The 16,077-nt window shown below is 39.5% G+C and overlaps 1 protein-coding gene across 1 annotated transcript in view; it reads right to left on the minus strand.

The window, feature by feature from the left end:
• LOC145413683 (uncharacterized) overlaps window positions 1–16,077 on the minus strand; it is a 131,486-nt gene that overhangs the window by 27,647 nt on the left and 87,762 nt on the right. Inside the window, exons 23-26 of the mRNA XM_080283338.1 lie at window positions 15,342–15,457; window positions 12,715–12,835; window positions 11,741–11,921; window positions 9,804–9,999 (exon numbers count right to left, since the gene is read on the minus strand). Of these exons, the coding sequence (XP_080139464.1) occupies window positions 9,804–9,999; window positions 11,741–11,921; window positions 12,715–12,835; window positions 15,342–15,457 (614 nt within the window). The remainder of the gene's footprint in view (window positions 1–9,803; window positions 10,000–11,740; window positions 11,922–12,714; window positions 12,836–15,341; window positions 15,458–16,077) is intronic.

Genomic DNA, 16,077 nt, shown 5'->3' on the forward strand with positions numbered 1-16,077 from the left:
CTAGGTTAGCTTTCTTGCCTGTGCATGTCAACTTGTACTTTTCCTACTTGCTGAAAGTTTGCTCCCATTTAGCCTGTCCCAAGGAACGGTGACCATTTCTAGCCCTCTAACTACCGCCCAACTGCTTTTACATCCTGTAATTCTAAAGTTTTTGAATCTATTCATAACCAAAAAAAAATATATATATTGTTGAATCTATTCTTAACATTTTTTTTTTTTTTTTTTTTTAAAGCGCCTATCCTATCATAACCTTCTTTCCGATCATTAGTATGGGTTCAACCAGGGACGCTCCACTGGTAATCTCACCTTCCTTTCAGACTGCAGGTCATCCTCCTTTTGGGGCTTTGGCAAAAGCTTTGCAGCTGCTCTTAACATATCAAAAGCTTTCGATCGAGTCTGACATTAAGAGTTAATTTCCAAACTGCTCTCTCACAGTTTCTACCCTTCTATCTGTACCTTCATCTCTAGCTTCCTTTCTGGTTGTTCTTTAGCTGCTGTTGTAGATAGTCACTCTTCTTCTCCTAGAGCTATCAACAGTGGTGTTCCTCAGGGCTCTGTCCTATCACCAACTCTCTTCCTTCTATTCATCAATGACCTTCTAAGCTGTACATCTAACCCTATTCACCCATATGCTGATGTCTCCATCCTTCACCTTTCATATGCTTCTTGCAGCGTCCATCTCAGCAGTTACTTCAACAAACAAGGGATAAGACTATGGCACACCTAATGTCTGACTTGGCTCATATCTCTGTTTGGGGTAGTAGTAATCTTGTCGTTTTTAATGCATCAAAAACTCAGTTCTTACATCTTTTGACCCGTCAAAATCTTCCGTAGGAGTATCTTCTGCATTTTAACAGTTCCCAACTAAATCCTCTATCATCTTTGAACAAACTTGGGGATTCATTTTCTCGGGATTTATCTTAGAAAGACCATATTACCTCTCTTGTAGAATCTGCTTCCAAGAGATTAGGTGTGCTAAGCGGACTCCGTGCCTTCTTTACCTCTGCACAGTTGTTGACTTTATACATGGGTTTTATTCGCCTTCTGTGTAGCGTATAACTTTCATGTGTGAGGAGGCTTCTCACATACAGCTTTTCTCAACAAGATGGAGTCAAAGGCTTTTCGTCTCATTAACTCTCCTCTTTTTACTGGCTCCCTTCAACCTCTATCTCTTCGCTGTGCTGTTGCATCTTTATCTCCTTCTATCGCTACTTCAATGGTCACTGTTCCTTTGAAATGTCTGTTTGCATCCCTCCACCGCTAAAGGAAATGGTTTGCGGGCTCCTGGCCTTTGGTTCCTCCTTCATTGCATAAAAAAGAAAAGAAACTCATTCATTTTCTGTCTGACTATCTATTGCGAGAGTTGACCGTACTCCCAGTCTTTCATGTAAGGAACCGGTAAACTCAGCTCTGGAAGTGTCTTCTTCTGTCTATTTCCTACTGTCTATTACCTCCAGTCTTTCAAATGCAGTGTATCTAAGTATATCGAAATGAGCAGATCATGAATTTGGCTCTCTGTTATCTTTTTAGCTTTTCTTGGGGAGAACAATCTTGCGGGCTTTTAGCCTTTGGTTCCTTCTTCCTTACATTAAAAAGGAATCCAAGCAGATGATGGCCACTACACTGCTGGTGTCAAAATCCTCAACCACCTCTGACCTGTACAAGACAGCTGATGTTTCGACAGTGGCGACTACATCGACCTTTATGCAGTGAGTAGTCTCTTTCATACCATCCTCTCACCTTCCCCTTGGCCTCTCTCTTCCTCCCACCTAATCTATATCTAACCTTTATATCTTATATACCCCGCGCGCGTGCGTGCGTGCGTGCGTGCGTGCATGTGTGTGTGTGTGTGTGTGTGTGTGTGTGTGTGTGTGTGTGTGTGTGTGTGTGTGTGTGTGTGTGTGTGTGTGTGTGTGTAGTGTAGCCAAACCTGGTAGAAGGATTTCTATGAAACTTGGCAGGATGGCTGCAGTTGGGTGACAGATGAGCCTGTTTCAGTTTCATGTCAATTGAAATCTTCTGTAGAGGTGCTTTGACCCCTAATTATTCCCATTGGTTTCACAGCTGAATGGCCCATTATGGCAGCAAAGAACTTACTCCTGCAACGAGGCATTAATCGTTGGTTTCAAGCAAAGCGAAGAGATTTCCTGAAGTGGCTCTGATTTGAGCAAGTGCTGAGCAGCCCGACAGGGCCGTGAAGCGCTTGTCTTCGCCTGTTCTGTCCTTATGACCGTACCACTATAACACCCTAGTCTGAACTTTCCACCATGCTATCCATACCTTTCTTTCAAGAGTGTTAACTCTCATCCGGTAAAGCCATCTCGCCACGCACTTAACCTTATTTCCAACACTTCGACCCTTTTACATTTCCTCTCACAGCATTCACAGTCCATGCCTAGTATCCATTTTGTACCACTTTATCTTAATATTCACATTCATCTTTTTCTTAATAGATCCCGATTCCTCATTCTGCAAACTTCTCAGTGCCCTAACACTTTGCAAGCTTTCTTCTTCTTTCTCCCTCTCTACCTTATGACTCTTTTCAGGTTTTTGAGTTCTTTCTGCTGGTACGTCCACCCACAAATACCAAACGCACTTCACTTCATGTGTGTGTGCTTTTTCATGTTTTACCAGTGAAGTATATTGCTATACCCACATTTGCGAAGTGCTTTGGTCGACATGTGTGTGTGTGTGTAATTCACCGAGTCGGTCAGGATCACTTGATGGTCGTGATCGTCAGCTCTTACCCTCCCGGAAGGGAGCTGAGAGCTCATATAGTCCGATCTAAGGGCAAGGCTGTGGCCTTCACACACGCACACACCCATCTCCTTGCTCAAGGGGGACAGTAACCACCCACTTCGTCAGTGAAACTTTTCGTAACCTGAGCGAGGCTCGAACTCCCGTCTACCAGATAGCAAGCGAGAACGTTACCGTGTGTGTGTGTGTGTGTGTGTGTGTGTGTGTGTGTGTGTGTGTAAAGGAAATACAGTTTTTATCAGATTTTTACCGAACTTCGTGGGGGGTTGAGTCAAGGTGTTATGACTAACTATTTTTTAAAACAATAGGTCAAAGGTCAGTGTCTCAAAAGGAAGGTCACTTAAACAGCTTTTATCCGATTTAGTCCTTTTGAGAACAAGGAACCAAATGCGAAGGTCACATGGACGGATGAACATAAACATTTTTTTTTCTTCACTTACTCGTAGACCAAAAAAATCGGTAAGAGTTCTGGTTAAGGTAAGGTTGAGGGGATTCAGCAGCAAGAATAACCAATGAAAGCTCAAGGTCAAGAGAATGATCAAAGGTAAGGGTCACAGGGCAAGTTTAGCTAGAACAGTTTTGATCTGTACCAGTATTGATAGAAAGATGGACTGAGGGCCAGGCAAGTTTGAAGTAATTCGGTTTTGAGAGCAATCGGTCAAGGGTCACACGTCAAAATCGAAAGTTCGGCCCTTTGACCAAATGTAGAAGTGGATATTGCACTTTCTTGGTGCTCCTTGTCCACTTGTGTTTTCATTCACCATATTTGTGGATTTATGCTGGAGACAAAGTTTGGACTCAGGTGATTTAATGGTGTGCACAGTAGATGAACCATCTTTCAAAGGTTCTCAGAAATTTTGCTCTCTGAAAACGGTGGCTGTGAGTGTTTCCTAGACCAGGGTTCTTCAAACTACGGGTCCCGACCCATTACTGGGTCGCCAAGTCCTCCAAACTGGGTCGCAGGCTGACAAAAATAAATACATGAATAAAATAAAATAATAATGTTCGTGACAATAAAATAAATATGAAGTTCATACATGAACCCACCTAACACAGTTTTATACTCGAATATTCATATATTTAATTATCAATAAAACAAAATCATAGCACAAATATTAGCCTTCTTGAGAGAGAGAGAGAGGTGGGTGAGAGTGAGGCAGTGGTGGTGGGGGTGGCAAACGTGAATCGAACGCGTAAGCTGCGACGAGTACTTCCAGCTTTGAAACGAAAACGGGTTTAGTTACATTTGAGTTTTAAGAGTGTGCAGAAGTCTCCTTTAGGTATATAACAGTTCATACACCCACACTCATATCAAATGGATCGATTTGTTATTAGAAAGGGTGCCATTGCTACTCAGGCACCAAAGCCTTCTTGTTCAAGTGAGAAAGACAAACAGACAAAGTCAGTGGCAGAGAAGCCTGCTATGTCTCGTATGGGTGAGGCATCATCGCCTGTGCCCTCTTCTGAGCCTCTTGCCAAGAAGAAGAAATCATGGCTAAGGCAATATAGTGAAGAATTCTTGAAGTATGGATTTATTAAGTATGATAAAGATAAACAAGAACCCAGGCCACAGTGTGTTATTTGCAATGAAGTTCTTGCAAATGAAAGTTTGAAGCCTTCAAAATTAAAGAGGCACCTTGAATCGAAACATGTTGAACTAGTAGGAAAATCAGTAGAATTTTTTCAAAGAAAAAAGGAACAATTGAATTTATCAGTGAAAATCCTTAGTAAATCAACCACTCACAATGATAAAGTGCAACTGGCTTCTTATCTAGTTGCTTATCGAATAGCAAAAGAGAAAGTGCCATATACTTTTGGTGAAAAACTTATCCTTCCAGCCACATTAGATATAGTGACTACAGTGCTTGATGAGAAATCGGCAGAGAAAGTTAAATGTGTCCCTGTCAGTGACACAACAGTATCTCGGAGGATTAGTGATATTGCAGAAGATTTGGAATTTCATTTGGTTTCACGCCTCCAGGCTGCTGAAGGTGAAGGGTATGCTATCCAGCTGGATGAAAGTACCGACATAGCTAATTGTGCAACACTCCTGGTTTATGTGAGATATCCATGGGAAGATGACTTCTTGGAGGATATATTGTGCTGCTTGACCTTACCTACACACACAACAGGGTCAGAGGTCTTCAGAGTGTTGAATGACTGTGTAACTGGAAAATCTAACTGAACTGGGCAAACTGCAAGGGCGTCACCACAGATGGAGCAGCAAATATGACAGGAAAAAATAGTGGTGTTGTGAGCAAAATATCAGAGGCTGCGGGTAATATTGTAACTTGGAATCATTGTTTCATTCATCGTGAAGCTTTGGCTGCAAAAGGAATCCCTGCCAGCTTGAAAAATGTTCTAAATGAAGCTGTAAAACTTGTCAATCTTATCAAAGGAAGTTCATTGAATAGCCGTTTGTTTGAACAACTTTGCTGTGAAATGGGAGCTGACCAGTCACACTTGTTGTACCATACTGAAGTCAGGTGGCTTTCCCGAGGAAGAGTTTTAACCAGGATATATGAACTAAGGATGGAGATAAATATATTCCTTCTAGAAAAGAAATCTCCAATGGCAGAACTATTTGTCAGGAATGAGTGGCTTGCACAGCTATCATATTTAGCAGAAATTTTCTCAAAGCTCAATGAACTTAATCTAAAACTACAAGGAAAGGAGAATGATATATTCAAACACATGGAGGAAGTACAAACATTTAAGAAATCACTAAAGATTTGGCAAGCAAGAGTTAAAGCAGACCAGCCTGTTTACTATATGTTCCCCACACTTTTGCAACACATTGAGGAAAACCATGTCAATGAAGAATGTTTGCAGAAAATAAAAAAGGATATAGACATACACCTTCAGTCTCTGTCAGCCAGCTTTGAACGGTATTTTCCAGAAGAAAAAATGACTCATTTGAAAGAAAAACACTGGGTAAAAGATCCATTTCTATTTGAAACCCCAGATTCAGTTGTTGAATTAAACTTTACACCCAGTAAGGAAGAAGAGTTAGTCCGCCTAACTAGTGATAATTCATCAAGAATGAGGCACAAGACATCATCATTGTCATCTTTCTGGTTAAGCCTATCCAAGGACTATCCCAATTTAAGTAAAGAAAGTGTCACTCTCTCGCTACCTTTTACAACCACGTACATGTGTGAGGCTGGTTTCTCAGTCTTAACGAAGTTGAAGTCCAAGGAAAGAAATCACCTTGATGCCAACATTGATATGCGTGTGGCCCTATCTTTCTGCAAACCAAACTGGTCCAGGATAACAGCCAATAAGCAAGCCCACCCAAGTCACTGAATAGGTAAGACTAAGTGCAAATTAAGTGGAAATTATTTTATGCTTGCCACACTTTATTGAAAGCATACACACACACACATTTTATGTACATATATATATATATATATATATATATATATATATATGTATATATCTATATATATATATATATATATACAATTATTAACATTACATGGTTATAATTCTGGTTAGAATGCCTTTTTATCATAATTATTGTGCTTCAGTTTTTGGCCTTGTATTCTTTGACATTGATAATTCTGGTCATTTGTACAAGATCTTTCTGTATGGGTCGCGAGAATGATGTCATAGTAAAAACTGGGTCACGACTGAAAAAGTTTGAAGAACCCTGTCCTAGACCACTGAATTTATGGGAGACCTTAACACTGAAGTTATGTGTGCGATGTGTGTTGGTTAGATGTGTATGCAATGCGAATACAAGGAATTTGGGATGCCATTGTACAGGGAGAACTAAATTAGTTAAAGGGGATGACAATGGTTTGTTTCAATTTCTTATTTGTCTGGAGAATTTGTTGATGAATCAGTTACTAGCGACGCTGGTCATAGCAATTGTGACTGAATCAATTTATGTATGTATAAATATATCTACACACGCATGTTTACAATATATGTGGATTAAACTTAGTATAGAGTATATATAATTTGTGTGTAAAAAAAGAATCGAAGTTGATGCACATCGAACAAAGTCAAGGTTACTGGCGAGGTTGCATTTGTATCTGGTTCTGTTTGTGTTAGCCATTGCTGCAGTGGGTGTATGTAGTGTGGGAGAAGGTTTTCCGTATGATTTTTTTTTTCTTATGTGTTGTGCTTAAGTCACAATGAAATAGGTTGAAAAGTGTGAGTGAAAGAACTGAACACTGTAGGACCTACGACAGTTTGTTTTGGTACTGTGTCTGGAGTGTTACTGGTGTATAATGCTGGAGGTGTGGTTCTTATCTGAGGTCAAATTCTACTGAGACCGTCTAATATAAGATACGTCAATTTAGAAAGGTGTATGGTGGTTGAGTGTTTTGGTCGAAATTCATACTGAGATTTGAAAAGATCGATGTTTGGGAAGATATTCTCATGAACAAGTCTTTCCCTTGTACTGGATGGCATTCAGGGCTCTGATACTGGTCTGCATGAGGTCTGACTGAAAAGTATCCAACATTTAGCTGGTGAACGAAAAATCTTACTGAGTTCAGACTTTAATCCCTTTCAAAGTATGCCCCTTGGAACTCAACCCAACCCAACGGTCTTTCATTTGCTGGAGACATTTTGTAAAGTCAGATTTTAGGACCGCCATTAAGAACTTTGTTGCATTTGTCTTTATCTCATTTGTATCCTCAAATTTTGAACCCTTCATGAGTATCTTTACTATAGTTTAGGAAATAGCCAAAAGTCAAAGGGAACCGTATCAGTGCGCAGGGGGCCTGCTGGACCTGTGTGATCCTGCGTTTGCCCCCCCACCCCCCACCAGAAAAAAAAAAAATCCTGGATGAGATGGGATGAGTGGGATGGAGCATTGTCATGGTGGAGCTGCCAGTCCTCTGCCTCCTATAACTCTTGTCTCCTGCGACACATTTCATTCCATAGGCAATGGAGAACTCTCAGGTAATAGGCTACTCTTTACTGACTGTTTGGCCTTCTTGAGCGTACACGTAATGAACAGCAGCCTGGTAGTCGAGAAAAATGTCGGCCTGCACTTCACCTTCCTCCGAGCCTTATTTTGCGCAACACTCATAGCTTAATTGCTAAAAACCGTCTAAATCTCCCTGATGGTCTGAGATTGCATGTCATCAAGTTTTTTTTTTTTTTTTAAATAAAATTTGATGCAAGAACGTTGCTCGATTCACTCGGTCATCACAGTACAGAACAAAAATGCATCGTGCAAAAAGAACACATCCTCAGACACAGTCTGCTCGGCAGCGACTGGGTTGAACAATTTCAAGCATGAGAACAACGATTCAAGGACACGCTTCACTGAGTCGCATCCCCTTGTTCCTACTGGTTTACGAGGAAGAAAGTATGGTCGGATACCCTTTTATTAGACATTATATAATGATAGTTGTTGAGTGGTTTCCTAAGTTTTATTACTGGGATGATAATGGTCCTCCAAATGACTGCTTAGGTTATGAATCAAAAATATTTTGAAATTTCAATAAAGACGCTCATGGCCATGGTGCCTAGATGACTTAACTGAATATCTGTAATTTGGTTGGACCCTGCTCTTTTGGAAATCCTCTCTCTCTCTCTCTCTCTCTCTCTCTCTCTCTCTCTCTCTCTCTCTCTCTCTCTCTCTATATATATATATATCTATATATATCTATATCTATCTATCTATCTATCTATCTATCTATATCTATCTATCTATCTATCTATCTATCTATCTATATATATATATATATATATATATATATATATATATATATATATATATAAATATATATGTATATATATATATATATATATAATGTAGAGCATATTGTGAGGCATATGGAGATGTGTCTGTGTGTCCTTCAATTTTTTAATCATCGTTTCTCTTATTTTGATTACTGTATTTAGTGACGCTGTATTTTTCTGGCTAACAGATGCTTGGTAATTTGTAACAGTGTTTGTTCCATGTTCATGGGATGTAAGAATATTATATACTAACATTACGTCATGGAGTGTGAGTAGGGGGCAAGGAGAGAAAATTTTTCTGTACGAATGTCTTTCAGTACCTTTCATATTTGTTGTGGTTTGTTTTGCTGTCTAAACCATCCACAACTATTTTTCATTAGCCTTTATTAACTAGTTTCTATTAGTTCAGTGATAATGTTTGGTGTGTTACGTCTTTATGTTTCAGCCGAATTTAGCTGCATTTTTTTTTTTTCCTAGCCTACTTCTCTGTTTTGCGAGATTGATGTTATTCATTTTTGATACTCCCACTAGGAATGCGAGATTTGTTGGCCGTTGTAACAGATTTTTCTGACGATGGCAATAGCCTTGTCAGTGGCTAAGACAAAGACAATACTAAATGTTTCAAGTGCTTGTTCTGTATTGTGTGCACTGTGCCCAGTTTTTCTGTATTTGGTTTAGACTCCGTTGAGCACCAAGGGTATAACTGTGGTCTGATGGTCTGATGAGAGGGCTTGTACTGTTCTCAGGGTGAGGGCAGGGATGCAAATGATGACGTCATGGGAAGTAGAATTTTCTCCAACTCTTTGTGGAAGTCATGTTGGGATGTTGTGATTGTTCAATATATTAACCTGACGCTTTCCCAAACCGTGAGTATGACCCTTGGCTAAGAAGTTAATACTGATATTGTATGATATGTTATCTCTTCTTTAAAACTAATGTGTTGGACACACACACACACACACACACACACACACACACACACACACACACACACACACACACACGGAGTACAGTAAGTTATGAATAATTCTCGTAAATGATGGACATTAGCCACAGACTTGAGCATGATGGTCCTTAAGAGTTGCCCATACCTAAACTGAAAATAGTCCCATCTTTTAAACTACATTACACAAATGGAGTATTTTTCCATTTATTCTGGATGAAGAACTGACGATAAAGAAAAAAAAAATCTTGCTCTAAACAGGGTAATGAAGGATAAATCAAACTACTCCAGATGATGAATAAAATCGTCTGAAGGTTGCAAGAATAATGAAAAAGAAGAATACATAATCGGGTCCAAGGGGCTAATGTACAAAATAGTGTTGATATGGTAGGCTTACCGGGTAGTCTGATCCTTCATATGGCATGTAGCTGATGGTGTCATTAAAGGCGTCCATCCAGTAGAGTTGGTGGACAGGTTGGTCGAGCGCCACACTATTAGGCCAGCCCAGACCGTCCTTCACTCTAAATGGATCCACGCCATCCAGGTCACATCTGTCTATGGAGCCTTGCCGCCAGTCACACCAGAACATCTTTCTGAAATGGGTACAAGCAAAGGTGGCAGAGCTGGCCCAAGAAAGGTGGACAATAATTTAGAGTTGGGCAATACTTAATGAGGTCACATGCGAGTATATAACGGAGAAAAATAAAAGTAAGGAGCTTCTATGAGCAGGATGGTAAAGATTAACGTCTTCAGTCCCGTGACGTACTTTTAATTATTATTTTTGCTTCCTCCATACGATTTATTCTCCTAAGGGAGGACCTCTAGTAGTGAAAGGGTTAATGAAGTCTTTATCTAACTCTAGCAATTCGAAATTTTTCTCTTCTGCCAAGTATTATCACTTGGAGATTGCAAAAATAAAGCCATAGGGCTGAAGTCGTTAGGAGTTCATGCAAGAGTAGGGCTGCATTTTTTTTTTCACGTAGGTAAAACAAAAGACTGAGAGTCTGTAATAACTGCCCCTTCCAAATCTACATTAGCATAAGAAAGTTAAACTTCAGAAGTGTAAGAAAGTAGGATTGTGAAGATTGTCTAGCAGATTGGAAAAGATTGAGGAGTTTGATTATCTTGGGGCCAGAGGAATATGAGTTGCTGTAGTGGACAGACAATATGAAGCCCGGCACATTATGAGGGAACGTATTTAAGAGTTTGTCTAGGAAAGTAGGATGCAAAGTATAGATGATCAGCCCTTGACGTCAACAAAATTATCTTCATGCCCCTCGAGTCCAATGACGTATTTAACCTGCTGCGCAATGCGAGCTTATCTTGTTGTTGTTGTTACTGAAGAAAACTCGGAAATGAAACCTTCACTGTATTCAAACCATTATATCCTAGTACACCTTCCTGCCGCGGCCCCACTGTCTACCAAAATTCCAGCCCTCCCCACCCATTCCTCATCACGCCTATTTCATTATCCTCCTTCTTATGATGGTAAAATGCAATTCACCTCACATGGTCTTCATATTCTATTTTTGTTGCTTCGAGACTATGTTATTCAAGTTAGGAAGACCTCTAGTGAGGAAAGAGGTTGATGAAAGCTATATCAAATTCTTCCATCTCTGTCCCAACTTGAATAAAATTTATTTGGGATAGCAATAATATACTTTATAATACGTCATCACAGTGAAGTGGTTAAAGGTTAGAGAATATAGAAATCATATCTAGATTAATGCTATAGTATCAGACATAAAAAAGAAGTTACAGTACCCGATGTGATGGACAATAATATTATACTTGTCTCGACGGAAATATGTCCTAGAAAAGTATTAACATTATAAAGGCAAACAAATCATCACCATTATCATGAAGGTGGAAAGGGGGAAAATGCAATGAGTAGTAAGATTGCATTTTGGCACCTGGTGATGTGGTGGTTAAAAGATTAAACACAAGGAGAAGAAGAAGAAGAAGAAGAAGATGATGATGATGATGATGATGATGATGATGATGATGATGATGATGATGATGATGATGATGATGACGATGAAGAAGAAGAGAAAAAAGAAGAAGAAGAAGCAGAAGATGAAGAGGGCTTAGATTAATGCTAGTCATTCAGGTAGACACGTTTTGTTAAGCCCTAGTTTTCACACAGATTACGATAAGCTATTGTCGAATTCACTACCCATGTTCCTATTTCAAATCTATGATACGTACAGGCCAAAGATCTCGCCTAAAAGCCCTCATGGCCGGTCCACAAACTGAACCCGGGACTATTCGGTTGCTGGCAAATGGTGCTTCCAATTACAACACTTCTATACCCGAAGACAGAGGACATACTACCTGTTGAGGAGGTCGAGTTTAAGGCCGCGTGGGTGTGCAGGTGAGGGAATACGTGGGATGAGCACGGCGCAGGTACGGGTCACCAGGGAACATGCTTGTATTCGATGCTGTTTACCTTCCACTATGTACAGGTTCCGTCCCAGCCAGTCCACTGCCAGGGTCTCCAGCACCTCCTGGCCATCTAGGGCAGGAGAATGGAACGGTGGGATAGGGAGTTGATGATTAGACAACCGTAAAGTAAGGTAATGCTCCGAGAGGCAGCATCATTTATGTAAGGGTACACTGGTTAAGGGTAGATTTGGTTTTGTTGATTTAGGTGAACAGTGATTAAAGACAGGTTCATCAAAGAGTGGATTAGTGTAAACTAGATTTTTCTGACGTCATGATGCGACTATAAGCAGGAGTCAAAAAGGAATGTAAAAAGATCAGTAGTGGACCGTCCATGCTGGAAGCAAAACTAACCGCCACAATGAAGGTTAATGTAAGAATGGTGTTTCCAGTCGTGCTTTTCAATTAAGACTGAAAGACGTTGGAATTGCAAGATGTTGGAACAATAGTCGGGTGCTGAGAAAGGCCTCAGTTCCTTGGAACAAGCTAAAAGAAAACAAACATCAAATGAGAAAGAAACATGCAGGTTGGTAGACAAACGAAAGTGTTCAATTAGGCACAGTGTCAGCATGGAAGCACAGTTCTTGAGGACAAGCAGTGCACAGGATCACATACTTTAATACAGAGAGAAAATAATCGTTAAATAATAATAATAATAATAGTAAAAACAGTAAGAATAAGAAAAAAAATGCATAAATCATCAAGTACACAGTACCGAATGACTCCATCGCTGTTGTCTCAGTAATAATAATAAATAATGATAATGATAATAATAAATAATAATAATAATAATAATAATACTAATGAAATGCATAAATTTACACTCTTTCACATAATGCACAATACAGAATGCCTCTACCACTGACCTGTCTCAATAAAGATGTGAGGTTTGCGAGCAGCGTGGAGGTCCTGTCGGTATACGCCGCCACCTTTCATCATGCTCCAGTACACAGTGTCCTCTACTGGATCGTACGCCACGCTGATCACCTGCAACCCACCGAAGTGCACAATATACATCCCACTGGACCATTCCAATAAGTTTTACTAGAGAAACTTGTTTATGAGATAAGAAACATCAAAAAGCCTAATAACAAAAACAAATTAGAAAGCACTCAGAAAGCGCATACCTCCGCCAATGCCATTGTCATTAAAAAGGATCCGGATCCGGATGCGGATCCGCCCCAAAATTTAATCAATTCTTTTTTGGTCCATGGCCCACCTTTCCACAAAATTTCCTAGAAATTCATTGAGAGCTTTTGGAGATATTGTGTAGATCCTCCCAAAATTTAATAATTTCCTCCTTGGCCCGTGGCACACCCTTCCACAAAATTTCATAAAAATCCATTCATAACTTTTTTGAGTAATCCTGGATCCGAATCCGTGGATATAGTATCCGGATCCGCCACATAATTTAAGCAATTCTTTCTTGGTCCATGGCCCACCTTTCCACAAAATTTCATTGATAGTCGCTGAGAATTTTTGGAAATATTGTACAGGATACCCTGGATCCGGAGCCGCCCCAAAATTTAATCATTTCTTCCTTCGCCTATGGCCCACTCTTCCACAAAATTTCATCAAAATCCGTTCATAACTTTTTTAGTAATCCTGCTAACAGACAGACGAGCAAACAATCAAACCAACGCGGGCTAAAACATAGCCTCCTTGACGAAGGTAACAAAAAGCTCAGCTACAATTCAAGCAATACACACACACACACACACACACACACACACACACACACACACACCTCTCTCTCTCTCTCTCTGTATATACAGTATATATATATATATATATATATATATATATATATATATATATATATATATATATATATATATAACCTCAACTGTAATTCCAACCTGTAAATGTATTAAAGCAGTATCAAGTAACAAGGAAATGAGAAAGCACAAAAGTGGGAGAACTGTCAGTAGCCTTCTTAATGATCTGGAAATATATGTATTCACGATCTATTCAGGCTTTCAGAATTCTGGTTTCACCATACTTGCATGACATCAGCACGTCCTGTTATATTTCCATTATCGATGCGTTTTGTCTTCACTTATCAGGCAGTTATTCCTTTGATTATCTACCTAAAAATGAAGTGCCTGACACTTTTTATACATTTCTCTAAACATACATGGGTGTTCAGATATTTTGACGGCACTAAAACTGTCTTTAGTGAATCTGTGCTATCACAGGTGGAAGACTTTGAACCATCTTTTTCATGCAGGATAGTTCACCACCTTTCTGTGGTGTAGCTGTTCATGGGTTACTAAACATGAAATTTCCTAACCGATGGATTGGAAGACGGCCTAATTTGCACTACTAATGTTGCTCACTCTGAAGTGCACAAAACAGCCTATGTAATAAAAATATTTTTTCATCTATATACAACAGATTTTTGATGTTGTAGAGATTATCCTTTTGTGGACACTAAAATACATCCAACCACTTCGGTCCCTTGCTAACTTCTTACTTTAACCTTTATACGTATTTTTCACACACTCGTCAATCATACTCATATAACCCTTTCTTGGCCTGCCGTTTAACGTCTTCTCCAATCCCTAAGCTTATTCACTTATACTCGTTTCATTATCCTCTGTATAATCCATTCTTTCCATATGAGCATACAATCTAGCCGCATCATATTCTTCAATCCTGTTGTCAGTATTTTTCCCTTTTAAACATCTTATCACAGTTTACAGTGCTTATCAGCCTGGTCACCCTACTCATACTGCATACATATCTTTACATGCTCATTTCCACTGCTCTTACCCATGACTTTCGTACTCATGCCATATCACAGTCCTTCATGCAGTTCCCTGGCAACTTCCATTATGAATCCTGTTTCGCGTTAATTAGTAATTATATCTATTATCATCTGTAATAATGTTATGGAAATGCGTGAAGGGGGAAAAAAACTCAAATATTCAACATTTCCTAGAATTCCAAAATCAGTAAAATTTTGTAGACTGAATTGTTTGAAAAAAGGAAGTAAAAGAAAAAAAAAAGAAATAGTTTGTCAGGACTTAAGCATCACCAGTACTTTCATTCGCCGTGCTTCCTAGAATTAAACACTTTCAGAAAAAAAAATCACACCATTACATTTAATGGAAAAAATTGCAATATGGAGTACCAAAAACGCATAAAAAAAAAAAATGTCATCGTGCTGAAGGTCTGACAGTCAGATTTTTCCATTAATTCGAAAGTGAGTATGAACTTCTTGAATTCACATGATGTCCTTTTTCTCTCTGTTCCTACTGCCAGTCTGCCACCAGGCAATTCCTATTCAACTTAGGACCGTCCTTTTATTGAGGAGTTGATAAAGGCTATAACTATTACGTCTAGTTCAAGTGATCTGTCTGAGGAGGAATAAAATTTTCAGCCAATGGGAAGAATAAAATGAAAGCGACGTCTCCGGGCTACCAGGGCATCGTTCAATATAGGCTTTAATTAGATGACCACTATCCCAGAGTCAAATGGACATACTGACCCCTGAGCGAGGCTTTTTGCCAGGGAACACCGTGAAGCCCATCTGGCTGCCGTCAGTAGCGTACGCCTCCAGGGAGTTCTTCATACCCACCAGCACGTACGACGAGGGCAGGCCGCCTGTTGCACAAAAACAATTTACATTAATAATATTCCCTGAGCGTATGTGCCTAACCATCACTTCTCACTCTGATTTCAGCTGTTATGAGGCAAAAATAAAAGAAAAATCTAAATACTTATTTTCAACACAAAGTATAAAAGTGCAGGTGTACAGTATTGATGATATTTACACATACCTTACAGTTTCGTCACACATTTCTATGCAGGACTTCAAACAAGCTATTACTTGACCCAGAATTATTGACTGGAAATTTATCTAGGCATTGTAATAAAAGCAAAGAAGAATGTATGTGTAGGTATAAAAATGGTCAGTATACAGAGGGAAACAGTAGATTATGGTTGAGATCCATTAGTAAAGAATGAGGGAAGTGCTGGTATTATCTCCTCTGAAACACATCGATATTTTAAGGCTATTTGAGGCATGATGCTAACGTGGTGGGAAGCAGAAGTAGCGATGTCTTGAAATGTGTTTACAATAGGGAATGAACTGAAAGTGAGAGACTGGTTGAAAGGTATAATGATAAGGTGAATAGCCTAGAGAGAGAGAGAGAGAGAGAGAGAGAGAGAGAGAGAGAGAGAGAGAGAGAAGAGGCAAAGAGGGGAAAATGTGAAGGAACAGT

Source organism: Coenobita brevimanus, chromosome 97, assembly GCF_032717465.1.
Source record: "Coenobita brevimanus isolate Jiangsu-jjx chromosome 97, ASM3271746v2, whole genome shotgun sequence".
In the NCBI taxonomy this organism is placed as follows: domain Eukaryota; kingdom Metazoa; phylum Arthropoda; class Malacostraca; order Decapoda; family Coenobitidae; genus Coenobita; species Coenobita brevimanus.